Genomic DNA, 16,917 nt, shown 5'->3' on the forward strand with positions numbered 1-16,917 from the left:
ACAAGTAGAACCAATCTGCATAGGTTCTTCTAAAGATCTAGGAAAGACTTGTGGGGTGTTAAAGACATTTACAGAAGGAGGTGTAACATAGGTAACCTGCTCTTCCTGGAGTCTCTCTCTATGCCTTCGATCAATCTGGATAGCCAGATGCATGAGAGAATCCAGAGAAGACTGTGTAGGAAAAATTACAAGACTATCTTTAATAGCCGGAGCCAAACCAACCCTGAATTGACTCATAAGAGCCGTATCATTCCAGCCCGTCTCTACCGCCCAACGGCGGAATTCAGTACAATAATCCTCTGCCCGCCGTTTGCCTTGTTTAAGGGCACGTATGGCTGCGTCGGCAGAAGCGGCACGATCAGGATCATCGTAAATTATAGCCATAGCATTAAAGAAAGCCTCTAAAGAGTGCCGGGCTGGATCCATACGAGACAAACTAAATGCCCAGAGCTGGGCATCACCCTGTAAGAGCGTAACTACAAAATTCACCCTAGATTCTTCAGTAGGGAAAGAATAGGGTAAAATACTGAAATGTAGCTTACAGGCCTCTTGAAAAGTAAAAAACTTACTTCGATCCCCAGCAAACTTTTCGGGGGAAAGGAACCTTGGGCTCATGGAAGGTACTACCTGTAGGTGGAGGTAGAGAAGTGCTTGCCTGAGTAGTAGGATTACTCGGACCAGGAACAGGCTGTTGCTGCATCATGTCAAGTCTGGAAGAAAGACCGTGAAGACATTGCACAATATAGTCTTGTCCTCTTGTTCACCAAGCCTCTGTAGAAGATTTGCCAGAATCGCTTCCGAAGGAGTGGTGGAAGCAGTAGCTTCAGCTGGCTCCATCTTCTTAATTTTTTAAGGCCCAACGTAATGTAACGTACAGTATCCCACAACCCAGAGTAAACCCCAATGTCCCGGGCTCGGCTCACGCTTCGGCCTATAACTGCCGCCTTTCACGTCGGGAGGAGCCCTCCGCTACTCGGATGCCGCCAGGACTTAATAGTGAGGAGACTGAGGGAAGAAGTCTGGGCTAGCAAGGGAACGTAACGTAAAGTTTATCAAAGTCCAGGAACGGGCCGAGTCAAAACCAATCGGGAATGCAGTACAAAATCGGTAAGCAGCAGAGTAATCGAGGTCACAGGCCGGGTCAGCAACTAACAGGGTCAAAGTACAGAACGGAATCCAAAGAGTAGTCAGGAACAAGCCAAAGGGTCAGGGCAGGCGGAAAGCAAACAGGAATCAGGGATAGCCAAGGTCACAACAAGAATCACAGAAATAATCGCACCCAGGAACCATATACAGAACCTACGTTGGGCAAGGCACAAAAGGACTGATGGCCCTTTAAACACTTGAATTTGGCGCCATTGGACGCTGGCGAATCAGCGCCTGTGCAAACACGCCAACGCAATTGCGCCAGCGTGCCTGCGCCTTTAATTCTCGCGCATGCACGCCGCACGCTCCATAGGAGCCGGCGCCTGGGGCCTAGCCGCATTGGCGGTGCAAGACGGGCCTCCCCGTCGAGGGGGCGGCAGGCGTCCCTGCCGTCCCCTGGGTAAGTTTCTTACAACTACCTTTTGTATAGATTCATAATATGAAATGTATTCTGTGATTTTATAGCACTACTTATAAATGCAGTACAGTAAAACAGAACAATACTTTTATAGATCAAACAGGGTCATTATAATAATAAAAACAAATAAATACAAAGTACAGTTACATTGAAGAAAAAGAGACAAGAGTAAGGAAGTCCATGCCCCATAGAACATATAATCTAAGTGGGTGAGTAACTTAAATACACAGTAGGATAGTAGGATATTAAAGTCAATGGATTACAATGGTTGAAACAGCAGTATAAGTGCCAGAACTGGGTCAGGTTTTATGCAAGTGCTAGAAGAGGTAGTTTTTGAATTTATTTCTGAAGAGACTGAGAGAAGATTCTCTTCGGGGGAATTTAGGGATGACATTTTAAATGTTAGGATCAGCAAGATAGAAAAGGTTTAAAGTGGGAAATCACAGTAGTAGTAGTTGGGGGTGCAACAAAATGGTTGCTCTTAGCGGAGCAGAGAAGTTGACCAGGAATGTATGGAGGCACAAGAGAAGAGCTATAGTGGCAAATTTAGTAGGCGACAAAAATTTGCCAGCGACGGCTTCACAGGCAGCGCAACACTTCGCCAGACGAAAATTCGATCAGACAACGCGAATTCACTAACATGCAAAGTTGCATCCAGGGCGCCAAACACTGGCGAAGTTGCGCTAGCATTAATTCGGCAAGCAGAGCAAATTTGCGCTAGCGTTGGCTAATTTGCATACGGCCGGAAGTTAAAGTTGAATGGATGTATTTGTTGCAGCAAATACATTACATTACACAAGCCCAGGGAAGCTTAATAAAAGAAAATAGAGTTGAATGCCCTAGACATGAGCCCAGTGTATAGTTTATGTGCCACTTGTTAGAAAATGTAGGGGGGAAGCCGGTTACCCCCCCAAAAAAAAGTATGCTCTTTTGCAGGCAATCACCCTGAAAAAAGGAAAATACGCCAGTGTTTTTTGGGACTTCGAAAATTTTTCAACTAAATTTTTTGGAAGTCCTATCTTCTCTATTGCACTTCGCCTGGTCTGAGGTGGCAAAGGCAAGTCTGGCACAAGAGGTAACGCTCAGTAAAATCCGCATTTTAGTGAAATTGCGCAGTTACGTCCCTTCGCCAGAGCGCAACTTCGCCTGGCTATTGAGTATGAATGAGCACCAGCGTCGGTCTCTTTGGTTAGTGAAGTTATGCCTGCACCCATTAGTAAATTGGTGAAGTACCGAAATGACGTCAAACCAGGTTTAGGTGGAAATATGATTAGTACAGTGTTTATTAGGTTCAGTTTGAGGTGGTGTTGAAGATTGCTAGGAGGCAACCGATTTGAGTCTCAGTTTCAGCTGTTCATGAAGGGATGGATAGATATATGGACATGTCATCAGCATACAAATGCTATTTTAATGAGCAGATGAGCTCTCCCAAAGATTAAGGGGCATATTTATTAATATTGGAGGCAAACATCCCCTGTTACAGTATGTTTCCCTTATCAATCCAACCCATTTTATTCTATATAGCTATATTCTATAGTTTTATGCTGGGGAACCACGTACCTTTTAGCCTGATTCAATTTGACTATCTGACTAAACTATAGTTTTGTTTCTGAAACATACACAAAATTACTACCTGTGCTGAGTAACAGTATATTATATTACAATATTATAATGGACTGTAATGACATTTTTTGGTATTCGTCCTCTAAGCAGGGCCACATTTCCCTCTTTGGTGCCATCAGGTCCTAGCACTGTTCGCGTGCATCCCACTCCCAGTGAGCTTGCATGCGCCAGAGAGATGGGGAGCAGTGGGTCCCCAGTGCTCCTAGAATGCAACTGGGTACTGAAATTTTGCCGCCCTAGGCCCAGGCTTTTGTGACCTCGCCACTAATTCAGGCCTGCCTTTAAGATGGGTTTTAGGATATTTAGGATAGGAATACATTGAATCCAAGATTCAGTTCAGGATTTACTCCACCAGTGAGAAAATACCAATCCATCCGATCCATACTCTTTTCAATAAGCAGTGTTTCTCACCAAAATCCACCCCAGGTTCTTGTCAGTACTAGCTTGAAAGGGTGCAGAGCAGATCATGGAAAGCATTATATAGTATGTAACATTAGCCTTTCTGTTATATAATGTAAAATTCAAACCTGAAGACAAAAGTCTAAAAAAATTTTTATATAAATTACAGTTTTGTTGATTGCATATCAGAATATTCAATTTCTACCAATTTTTCAGTCACCTTTGCTCTGACAGCCAATCATGTCAGTAATGCTGCATAGCAGACAATGTGTCCACTATAAAAGCCAGTCTAAGACAGCTAAATGGTTAGAACTTATACAAATGTCATGTTTGTTTGTGCACATAACCTTATAATTTTTGTAAAATAAAAGCCAGACATATTCAGTATTCTTGCCAACCATATTCATTGATTTTTTTTTTATAAATGAAATGGTTTCAGTGAACTAATTTTCAAATAGCTTGATATAAGTATGCAAGTATAAAACCATGGTAACACTGAGTCATATAAATCTGTAACTGTCAGAAAGTGGAAAAATTACTTTAAAAAGAATTATGAATCTATTGTTCTTCAAATAACTATTGAATTATGTTCAAGTGGCTACAGGAAGTAAAAGGAGAATTGGATTTTAACATGTTTAAAAAATATCAAATATGTAACTAATTATGTGTATTTTTCAATCACAAGTTTATTGTAAGTACAATAATAATAATAATAATAATAATAATAATAATAATAATGATGTTAATAATGATCATAGTTTGCATGTTTCCCTATTTGAGTTTAATTGTCAAAAGAACTGAGTGTGGTAATTAAAGTTTAGAAATTAATTTATCAGTAAATAGGGATTAGTAGTTAGATTTCCAGACATCAAATTGAAAATTGAAAATTAGAATTTTTCAAGTTTTTATGGTCAAAACTGTCAAATTGGACTAGGGAGTTATTAAAATTAGGTTCGAGATTTAAAAAAAAAAATTGAATTCAATTTTCGAGATTTATCATACTCTGGTATTTAAGAACTTGAATTTGACTATTTGCCACCTAAAACCTGCTGAATTACTGTTTAAGTAAATCAGAGACATCCAGGGATCAATTTGGAGTTGTTTGCAGCCTTCCTGACATTCAAGTTTTTTTGGAGAAAAAAACTCGAATCAAGTTTTTTAAATTCAAACCAAATTTGAATAGAGTTTTTGGGTCAATTCTATTCACCAGACTTTTAAAAATTTAGATTATATTAATACATTTCGATCGAATTTCGAGTTCATGGGAGTTTATGGGAGTTTTAAAAAACTCACATGAATTCAAAATTCGACCCTTGATAAATGTGCCTCCCCTGTATGGTAAAATTAGGGGCCTATTATGTACTGTATAATAGCTTATGTCTGTGGCATTTTTTACCAGTACGTAAGATTTACAAAACTCTGTTTCACACTTTAGAGATACATTTTATACTAGGACATGTTCACTGGGACATTTTACATTGGGACTTAACAATCCACTGAGTTGTTATTGGGTTCTTATTGTATGCTTAATTGAACGTGTGCCACTGTGAGTTGTTTTGTAATTTTTGATGATCCTGGCCCCTCCGCCACCTGAGGCATGTTGCTGTAGCTGCCGCCCCCCTCCCCCATGTGATCACCTTTTTGCTCTGAAAGGGGTTGAGGGGGGTCCACGAAGAAGGTGGAGGGATCCAGGGGTGAAAGGACGCTAGCGCAGAGAGCATAATTGTGCTCTCTGTGCTAGTAGAGCTGAATTTCCGGTTTGAAAACCAGAAATTCTGCTCTTTAATTTACCAGGAGCGGCATTTTTTTCATTTTTTGCCTCATTAGCTCAGAGCCCCTGATTGTAGTGAACTAAACTGTTATTTGGAACAATTATAATAACCTATCTGCCAGTGCTTTCATTTGTGGTTACATTAAATATGTTTTATAGCTTTACTTTCAGAAGAGAAATGTAGCTATCACATTAACTTATACTGTGTTATATGTGTCGTATATTATTTATATGTATTAAATACGTTTGGAAACGTAGTTGTTGCATGTGTTCTTAGAAAATGGTTTCTATAGAAATTCTGCTTGGAAATGTTATATATATGTATATATTATTAATAATATTTAGTTAGTGGGTGCACTATCAATCTGTAAAGGATGTTATTTTGTATAACTAGAGTCTATTATAGTAAGTTAAATAATATAATTTTTTTGGTTAATTTTAAATTGTATTCAACATTGGAGCATGTTTTTCTTAATGTCACGATTGCTAAGACGTCAGAAATAAATAAAAAATTGTTGATGTTCCCTTACAGGTGAATGAATGGTTGTGTTTAAAATGTCAAACACAGAGAGCAATGGCTGGACAACTTGGATATATGAATAATATTCCAACTTCATTAGAGACATCACAGTCATCGCAAAAACATATTCCAGCAAAGACTCAAGCATTTAAATCTGCAACATTGCCCTTTACACCAACTGAAAAAAAGGATGATCAAACAATAAAAAAAGATGTTTTAAAAGATGCAGACACCAAACCAAGTAAGTCTTCAACTGAACTCACTGAGCAATTAAAAGTCAGAGAAGACAATTTGCCAGTGGCTAAAGATGTTTTAAAACCTGGGATTGCAGCAGCTGTGGGATTATCTACTGGTGAAAGTGAACACAATGACAGAGATGTGACTGCAGTTATACCAAATGAAGAAATGCAACAACAGAGTATGGCTTCAGAAGGAAAGCCAAAACAAAAAATAGATTTGATGATTGATCTATCAGTAAAAACAGTGAAAGAAATTGAGAAAAACACATTTAAAGAGAAAAAAACTGAAATTATCCAAGTTACTGATCGTGAAACTGGAAAAGAAAAGACTGTAAGTAATGGCAACATGTATAATAATATTATATTTTTATACACTGATGGACTTTCTAATGTCTTAGGAGAAGATAATTAATTAAATGTAGTGATGGGCGAATTTATTCAGCAGGCGCGAATTTGCGGCGAATTTGCGCGATTCGCCGCCAGCGGATAAATTCACGAAACGCCCGCGAAAATTTGCGGCAAAAATTCGCCGGCGTCAAAAAAAAATTTCCGAAAAAATGGGCACCGGCGTCGAAAAAACGGGCGCCAGCGTCAAAAACGGGTGCCGGCGTCAAAAACGAGACGCCGGCGCCTTTCGCAAATTTTTCGGCGCAAATTCGCCCATCACTAATTAAATGCACCATTTAGCTCCAATAACTGAAATTCTTCTTTTCCATAATGGCAAGCAAGTGCTTTTGGGATAATGCTACATACGTCCTTCTCTGGTGAGGTATGATAAAGCTCACTCCTGGGTTTTTAGGCTGGCGAAAGACACTTTATTGCCATTGGATTTATATTTTAAAATCTAAAGAAATCTTTACATTAATGCAATCTTAAATAGTAAATTAGATAACTTTACTGCAATTTCTATATTATTTTGTGTAGTGCTTGAGAAAACATTACAGGTCTTGGTTATATTTGATAAAGTGCAGGGTAGTATTAGTCAGCAGTGCAAAAATCTCCGCATTACCTTGGTTTCAATATTTACTGTATTGAACTACTGAATAATTCAAGGTCTGTCTGTGGCTGAATGTGAACAAGTACAACGTGATATTTCAGTAAGACTTTTCTCATTATCCATACATTTGAAGACATTGAGCCTGTCTATTTTTAAACCGACTGTGGTTGTTTAACAAATAATGAGGCCAGAGACGTAACAAGCTTTGTGCTGGTAAATCCTATCTTTAACATGTACTGCAAAGACAGAATTGTTAGCAGCAATGTTGGCCTGGGCCTTTATAGTTGAATTCTGTTGATGGGCGTAAAAGCTTCAACAGTATCCAACAAATGACATGAGGAACAGCTAAAAATGTGTTGCTTTGGTTGCAATACTGTCTACAGCTGAACTCTAATTACATTAAATTAAATATGAGCTGCCCCTATCATTAATAGTTTTTTTAAACATCATATATGCCCTTTATTGCCATGTATGTGTTTTGTTCTGAGAGCAAACAATAGTTTATTTTTTTTAATGACATCAAACGTGTTTGGGGATTGGGGGCATAGAGCAGGGAAGTTGTAGTGATATGGACACTACTAACCTTTTACAAACTTAAAAATGCAAACTCTAAAACCACAATTATCATTGAGATCCAAATAGAAAAAGTGTAAATGAAAAAAGCACTTAACAATGCACTAAAAAATACAAATATCTCAAAAAAAATTCTAGTTCTGACAATTCTTTGCAAAAAAAAAAAACAAAAAAACCCCCAGAAAACCTCTGTAATTGCCATTTTGTCCAGTCAGATCATTGCAGCTTCCATTGGCTTCTGTAGCATGTCAACAACTTTTACTTGACGTTTGGTATTAAAGGTTTTCACCTTTTTTTCACTTAATATAAAATATATATTATAATATATAATACAGATGATGTGACATCATCAGTTATAAACGGAGCTTAGTGATATCATTTATGTCACTTCACTCACTAAAACGTGTATTATTATGAATAAAGTACCCCCTATTATAAAAAAATTTTTGAGTTTCATGACATGTATAAAAGCACAAAGCCTTTGGCCTTGTGCTTTTATATGGTCATGGAACTCAAAGGTAACTTATAATATCCTTTTATTTTACAATAGGGGGTACTTTATTCTCTCTCTCTCTCTCTCTCTCTCTCTCTCTCTCTCTCTCTCTCTCTCTCTCTCTCTCTCTATATATATATATATTGATTGATTAGCAGCCAGCAATCGACTAAGTGAATGGTGAGTGCCGAGTGAAAGGAAGAAATTAGAGTTCATCACAGAAAAGCTCATCCACTCCCTGTTTGTTCCTAAGGGTTTTTTAGAAGTGTGCTTTTCAAACATTGAACTGTAAGGGGCCTATTTACTATATTTTTTTTTCTTTTCCACAAATTGTATTTTTAAGGGCTAAAATAAGTGGATTCAAACCACATAAAAATTTTAATTTATTAATCGCTAAAACAAAAAAAAGCTGTCAAGGTCATGTAGAACTAAGTTGGGGTAAAATCTTTTTATAATTTGAGCTTTTAGACGTTTTGGGATTTTTTTGTTTGTAATTGCACAAGGATTTCAAGGTTTTCATATTATTATTTTGAATTAGGCCCACATTTTTATATGTTTGTGCTTTTTATATTGGGCTATTTTAACGATTTACTTGACATTTGTAGTTTTAGAAAAACATTTTTTATTTTTGTGTGATTTCTAAAACCTCTAAATATGATTAAAATCAGAATGTTGATAAATGGGGCCCCCATTTCACACACTGATAAATACGCTTCTAAAAATCATATAGGAGTGAAAAGAATGTGAGTGTTTTTCTCCAAGGAACTCTAATTTCATAGTCTAATAAATCTGCCCCATAGTATGTGTGTGAAAGTAATTCCTGGCAATGTCTCCTACAAGTTAGGAGATACATTTTACATTATTAAAGGCAAAGTAAAACTATGCAAAAACATGTAACAATTAAAAAATGTCCACTGTAAGATATAATTTAAAACTGACTGTTAGCACAATTCAAACTATGATTTAACTGCCAAACTGTTGATTGCCATGCAGCCTTTATTTTGTCAAGCCTTTCAGCAAACTAAAAGCAGTGTTCTGAAGTTTTCTTCACTACAGCTAAACTCTCTGTGGTTTTTAAGGTATTCGTATTTTTAGAGCATTCTTCATAGCTTTTTTACATACTTCATGTTTTTTGTATTCAGAACTTTTACTAAATTTCATGACATTTCAATCACAGTTGAATGGAAGAGAGCAGCACAACACCATTTTGTTGCAGGTGAGGAGCTTCCCCATTTATTTATCACCACAAAAAATCAACGTTTCGGGGGGGTTTTCACCCACCCTTCATCAGGATAAACACACAGCGCTAACCATAACCTTATAAAGCCCATTATTCCACACCCACCAACCACATGTTCCTGAATGGATCCAAATTGAGGCTTGGTACTCAGTCCTGTCCAACCCTAATCTGAGGGTCCATTTTGTAGTGTCACGAAAAAGAAGGAATTTTCTTCTCAATGAATCAAAACAAGGTTGTCCGTGTCAAACATCAGTTAAACAAAATATCACAGTGCAGGAATTAAACATCCAGACTACAATGATATAAAAGATTATATAACATCTTGTGGTATAATTACTCACGGCCAGCGGGTTTTTTTTATCATTAGCTCTATCATTTCTCTTCACCCTCTGGCCAGTTTATCTGTGAAAAGTAAAACAGTGTTACAAACTTTTGAAAAACACATATTATAAAAAACAATTTAGACTGAAATGTTCATTAAGACCTTTAGGATGCAATGTTTCAAGTTTCCAAATCCAGAAAGCCTCCCTTTTCAGTAAAGCTAATTTTTTATCAGTAACAGTACTTGGAGACACCCACACCTCTTCCAAAATTTGCCATCTTATTTGTGAAACTGTGTGTCTTTTCTCAAAAAAATGTTTCGCAAGGATGGTCTCTTTTTTTACCTTATCCTTAGCCTTATCATCCTCAATTTTCTCTTCCGGCTTATAATTTCTTATGACACTTTTATGTTCATTGAGTCTTAGCCTAAATGCCCTTTTTGTTTGCCCTATGTAGCCTAAGCCACAGGGGCATTTTAACAGGTAAATCACTCCTTCTATATTACAAGTTGCGAAGCCTCTAAGTTTAATGGGATGCCCTCTGCTTGGATGGGTGCAGACTTCCCCCTTTATAATCCCATTGCAATGGCTACAATTCATACATGGAAATGTACCCACCCTTTTAGTTTGTTTTTTTGTAATTGGAGGGTTCCTAACATCTGTCCTGGTTAGATGATCACCAATACTTTTGCCTTTTTTGTAAGAGAATAATGGGGCCTCAGTGAAAAGTTTCCCAAATGTTTTGTAATTCTGCTAAATGGGCCAATGTTTTTTTATCACCTTTTTAAACAGGGAACTGTGGGGACCATAGGTTGTAACACAAGGAATCCCTAGGTTTTTCTGTTTGTCTTTTTTCTTTTCAAGTAAATTATCCCTTTTAAGGGTCGCTACTTCCTGTGTGTACCCTTCTAGTTCTGCCTTACCATACCCCCTTTGTGTGAACTTTTCAACCAATTCTTTTGCCTGGTTTCTATAAAGGTCATCTTGCTCTTACAAACTGGCTTTTGGGGAGCCCCTTCACTCTGCCAATGGGATGGAAACTATCCTTCTGTAGTGTGTTGTTTCTATCCGTTGGTTTCTTGTATACATCTGTGATGAAATTTCCATCACAGAAAGTTACCTGTACATCCAGGTAACTTACACTTTGGGGACCAATGCACATTGTGAACTTTATAGTGTTATGTACGCCATTAAGATATGCGAGAAATTCAGATAAATCATTTTGGGAGCCTTTGGGAGGTTATGGTTAGCACTGTGTGTTTATCCTGAAGAAGGGTGGGTGGAAAACCCCCCCGAAACGTTGATTTTTTGTGGTGATAAATAAATGGGGAAGCTCCCCACCTGCAACAAAATGGTGTTGTGCTTCTCTCTTCCATTCAACTGTGATTACTATGATTGACGTGTGCCGACCGTCTAGAGAGTTTTGCACCATCCAGCAGGAATTGTCATAGGAAAGGCAAGGGAGGTGCGGAAATTTTCACATTTGGATACCAATTTTAAGTTCAATTTTCATACAGATTAAGTGGAACTAGAAATTATTTGGAATGCTGTTGACATAGAAAACTGGTTAAAATCATGAACAATTCTGTCCTGTTTGTTTTTAGCTTTAACACTTTTACTTGAAAGATTCTTACAAGATGGTCAATATGTAGCCTCTATAAAGTAACCTAGATGGAATATGGTGAAACAGAAGCAGAAATTATTCTCCACAAAAAAAACAACCAAAACAATTTGATAGCAACAGTTTGGTGTTGTAACCCTTTAAGTGCCACAGAATGTAGACTCTACGTTCTGGGGAAAAGTCACTTTAAATGCCACAGAACGTAGATTCTACATTCTGCAGCACTTCTGGGTTTGTGAGTGGAGGAGTGGCTTCTAGAGCTGCTCGCTCTATTCTTCTTCGATCCCCTGCCCCTAGGCAATGAGCAGAGCGGGGGATCGAGTGGCTCCTGGGGCACGATCGCCCAGGGGCCCCAAGGCAGCAGCAGGCATGTGAATCCTATGTGTCCTTCTGCTGCACGTGCTTCTCCTCCTCACAGCGCCACCCCCCCCACACACATGATTCAGACGAAATTCAGCTGATCTCTGTGTGGGAACGTTTTTCAACAATCTGCAGCTTTTTCCCCAGGTTAATGTAACACTAACACACACAATAACACACAAACATACAAATCACGCTTATCACACTATTGCACACTTAGATTCATACTTACACACACTCACATAGACACTTTTTGGGATTGTGGGGAGTTCATACACACTCAGGGGGGGTCACAAACACTTGCACATACACACACATAACACACAATTTACCAATGGTACACACACACACACATACGCACATACAATGTTTTATGGTTTTTTGTTTTATTGCATCTTGTTATTTGTCTGAAATTTTTTTTTTGTCATCGCTAACAGTACTGTGCAATACCTTTTGCATTTTATTTCAGTGATTATATTGCAATTTTGGTGCATTTTAGCCATTTTATTGCATTTTATTGCATAGGTGTTGCTTGCTTTTTTCTGTCCGTAAAACCTATTTTGCCAAGCTAAAATATTCAAACTGTGATTCTGATGGCTAATTACACTAGTCTGGAAAAAAAGCATTGATTTTTGTGTTTTTATTGGATTTTAGTTATTTATTTGCATTTCACACTTTTCTGTCTTATTTGGTTTTGCCTTGTAAATTTTAACTACTATATATCCATTTGGGTGTCTCTGTGCGCCACATAGTTTGGTAAATCTATGCATATTGAACATCAAAGTGTTCAGTAGACCCCTGTCGTTCATATTTAGGATGTTTTATGCTGATACATTATGAAATGTGGGACATATAATGGGGTAAAATTCAAGCTTTGTGCCGATTTTCAGAAATTTGGGGGTCTCTATATGCCACATAGTTTGGTATATCTATGCATATTGGGCATCAAAGTGTTCAGTAGACCCCTGTTGTTCATATTTAGGATGTTTTATGCTGATACATTACAAAATGTGGGACATATAATGGGGTAAAATTCAAGCTTTGTGACGATTTTCAGAATATATATATATATATATATATATATATATATATATATATATATATATATATATATATATATATATATATATATGCACACATACACTAGGGTCTCCATGCTGTAAGGAGGTCTTATGGTGCATAATACACATACCGGGTGCTTGTATTGTAGCAGTCAGAGTGTCGTAAATGAAAATTCATATGTACTATTTTCATTTGGGAGTCTCTGTATGACAACTAGTTTGGTAAATCTTTTCATATCAGGCATCAAACTGTTTATAATTAGCATGCCTTTTTCTGGTACATTACAAAATGTGGGGTATATAATGGGGTAAAATGCAAGCTTTGTGACTATTTTCAGAATTTTTTTAAAAAAGCGTTATGTTTAACATAGCTTTGAATTTTGGTAGTTTGCAGTAGAAAGATGTAATTACCTGCTTTAGATTCGTAGAACGTGTACCTTCGGAAAATATATGGTTTTCTAGGGTCTCCTTTCTGCTAGGGGGTCTCATGGCACATAATACACATACCAGGGGCTTATATTGTGGTAGCCAGAGTGTCATACGTGAAAATTCATATGCACTATTTGAACTTGGGGGTTCTCTGTATGCCACCTAGTTTGGTGAATCTATGCATATTGGGCATCAAACTGTCTAGTAGACCGCCATGTTCATATTTAGGATGCTTTATGCTGGGTATGATACATGGACAATACGATGCTGGAGAGTTGAAGCTTTGAGTCAATTTTCAGGTATTTCACCAAAACTGACAATCTTGGGAAGCTTTGCGACTCAGTAGTTTGGAGCAGAATTGTCAGTACCCATTTTAGATTGTATTTAGACATGTATGTCTGTGTTTTTACCCCACAAAAAATGCAGTCAATGTGTAGTAATGAAGTAAAGTCCTGGACAATTTTTGGGTTCGCTAACTTATGCTAGATACTTTGATAAACCTGTGCACAATGGACATCAAACAGTTCAGTGGACCCCTGGAAATCATATTCAGAAGTGATTTTTCAAAATTTTTATATTTTTTTTATAAAAACTACTACGTTCCAACAAGCTTAGTTACCCATTTGGAATCAGCAGAATGTGTACTTTTCAAAAATATGTGGTTTTCTGGGGTAAACTTACTGTTTCAGGATTTTTTGGCCTTGGAATCTAAAGTATGCTGTTTTCTGCCTTAGTGTGTTCAGTGATGTGGGGAGTATTTGCTGTACAGAAGGCCTAAATCTCCCTAAACTATACATATCTGGTATTGGTACATTTGAGAGACATGATGCTTTCCATATCAGTTGAATTTTCTTGCATAAAATTAAGTATTTTTCTGGTATTTATTCATATATTGTGAAAAATAGGAATTGTTCTTTTTTTTGGTATTTAGTGCTATAAATCTTTTTGCAGAGGTGGAAACACATGAAAACTCAGAAAGGTTTAGAAAGCTCAGTTTCTATTAAAAACAATGTATAGTTGACCTAGACTATAGGTTTCCCTTCAGAAAATGCCCCTAAAGTGAGAGAGTGCAAATTGTTTCAAAAAAAGGTCTCTCATTTCGCATAACCAAAATTTCTGTTGGCACTTAAAGGGTTAAAATACCTTGATGAGATGATGCTCTGTTTTATAAATATACTGTATATCTATATAATGAAGGTTACTAGAACACATTAAATAAGCTTTAATTAATAGCATTATGAAGGACACAATATACCTTCCTACAAAGTTTTGCTTAGAATTGGGGAATACCAAAATATGCCTTTGCTGTCAGCAGGTATAGTCTTTGAATTTGCCTACTGATTGAGCAGTATAGGATGGCTTTTTAAGGGCAAATTGTCTTGCCATTATTATTGTTTTGTATTCCATCATATTCCATAGTGCTTTGGAATCCTTGTACATCATTCAACAGTCATTGTCCAAGTGGAGCTTCCAATCTAAGGCCCCTAAGGGACAACATAATATTGTTTTTTTTTGCCTAATATAATTAAAATGTGCCCTTCCAATTAGCTCAGTTTACTCAGATACAGATAATCTTGTACATACATGTTAATGTACATTCATTATTTTAAAATTCTTAGGTATGGATTCTTGAAGCAAGTCTCTAATTTTATTCCTGCCTCAATGTCAACTATGTTATATTAGGTTTCAGGACGTGTTTATCTTTAAGTGGAATATAATTGCCCTTTACCAATTTATATGCGTATTGCATGTTCTTTCACCATACACTTCATTGACTTAAATAATCTGAGTTTGCAGGTGGGAGCAATGGGACGTTCGTGTTGTTTTTAAAAAAAAATTAGTAAACTGTGTGATACTTTGGTTGCGTGCTTACATACGGAAGTGTAACAGTTCTTAGTAAATAGTGTAACCATTGTGTTTTGTTTTCTGATGGGAGCAGACAGCTGGCAAGCATTTATTGACTTGGGTTAAGGTCTATATGACTATAATCAATCTATGCACTATAGCTGAGATTTTAGCTATTTTTATACTGGTAGTGGCAGATGCCAAGTTTTGTTACCCACAATTATTCTTCTCCATTCTGGATGACAATTAGCTGGAGGAGATTAAGCATGGGTGATAAAACTTCCTGTTTGCCATTACCCTAGAATGGCATTCAATTGAATGGTGTGAGATCGAAAACTGTTTAGGTCACAGCAGAATGTATAACCATTAGATCTACTGCATAACCCCCATAGAGTACAATTTAATAAAATACTTTTCATTTTTATCTGTAATAATAAAATAGTACATTGTACTCAATGGTAACTAAGCTGCATTAATCCATTTACTAATAAAAAAAAAACCTTGAATTTATCAGTTCAGGAAAAAATGATAACATTGAACGAAACCCCGAATCTACCGTTTACGGGGCTTTTTTTGGATTTTTTCACAAACCTCTTTGATTTTTTCAGGTCTTGCCAGAAAACCCTGAATTTTTCAGAATTTTAGGCTAAACTCAGCACAAATCATGATGTCTTCAAATTGAGATTGGTGCCTCTCCCATTGACTTATACAAGACGTTGATAGGTCTAATATGGATTTTTTGATTCTGTCTTTCTGCAGCATCAGGGGTTTAATAAATCGCAAAAAATTTGAGGGCTTTTTTCACAAAAAATTTCAGCTTTTGCCGCAAAAAGTCCAACCAGTTAAATTTGAGACTTAGTAAATAATCCCCATAATTCTTACATTATTTTTTAGTACAGTTATGGTAAAGTATGGTGTCGAAATTATGGAAAGCTTTACCCTTATCTGGAAAACTCCAGATCCCAAGTAATCGGGGTGATAGATTCTACATTTAGGTTGTGAGAAGAAGTAATAATAGTGGTAAGCAAGTAGCTATTTAGATATAATGCAGGGTGCTTTGTCCACACTGATTTGGGGCAAATTAATGAATTTTTATACAACCCCTCTAAGTGCAAACTAGTTTAACATTTAATTTTAAGTTAATGATTAACATCGGCTGAAAGGGTTTAATGTACCCTTTATCCAAAGCAAGTATTACTTATATTATTACTTGAAGTTGTACTTTAATGTGTGATATTTTACATTGTGGAAATATTATTGCAACAAATGTTTTGTTTGCAAATACAACTATTGTTATATCTATAGTAATTTAATAACAAGGAAGTAAGGTATATTTAACAGTAACAACCAAATCTGTGCAGGGTTTAGGGAATTAAGCACCTTTTTGATAGAATGATAGTAGGATCCTGAGGCTCTTTCCTGAGCCCCTGTTTATTCATTCAATTAAATAAACTGCAATTAAATATACACACAATGCATTTTAATCATGGTTCTCGCCAATAGAAAGAGTCAACTGAATGACACAAAAAAATATTAAAATTAACATATTATATAGAAAGTATATGTATAATGAATTGCATCATGGTCTAAAATTTTTCTTTTTTCTTTTTCCGTGAATTTCGATTATTTTTTCGATTTTTTATTTTGATTAAGTTTTGCAAAAAAGGCGTATGTAGTGTCTTGTAAATAATCTGTTGTCAGTCATAAAATTTTGGTTGCTAACTGAAATAATCTGCATATATTTTACTGTTAAAATAATTTTCACTAATGTAAGGGGATACTGTTATTGAAATAAGATTTAGTACTGTTGTGTAAGGGTTTTCAGTTTTCAGGAAAATAAAAATTGTAATTTATTGAATGAG

At 36.6% G+C, this 16,917-nt stretch overlaps 1 protein-coding gene across 3 annotated transcripts in view; it reads left to right on the top strand.

The window, feature by feature from the left end:
* pclo.S (piccolo presynaptic cytomatrix protein S homeolog) overlaps positions 1-16,917 on the top strand; it is a 148,715-nt gene that overhangs the window by 62,067 nt on the left and 69,731 nt on the right. For all 3 annotated transcript variants that reach the window (XM_041588475.1, XM_041588477.1, XM_041588476.1), the window contains exon 4: positions 5,890-6,447. In XM_041588475.1, coding sequence (XP_041444409.1) covers positions 5,890-6,447 — 558 coding nt within the window. The remainder of the gene's footprint in view (positions 1-5,889; positions 6,448-16,917) is intronic.

The sequence above is a fragment of the Xenopus laevis genome, chromosome 3S, assembly GCF_017654675.1.
Source record: "Xenopus laevis strain J_2021 chromosome 3S, Xenopus_laevis_v10.1, whole genome shotgun sequence".
NCBI lineage: Eukaryota > Metazoa > Chordata > Amphibia > Anura > Pipidae > Xenopus > Xenopus laevis.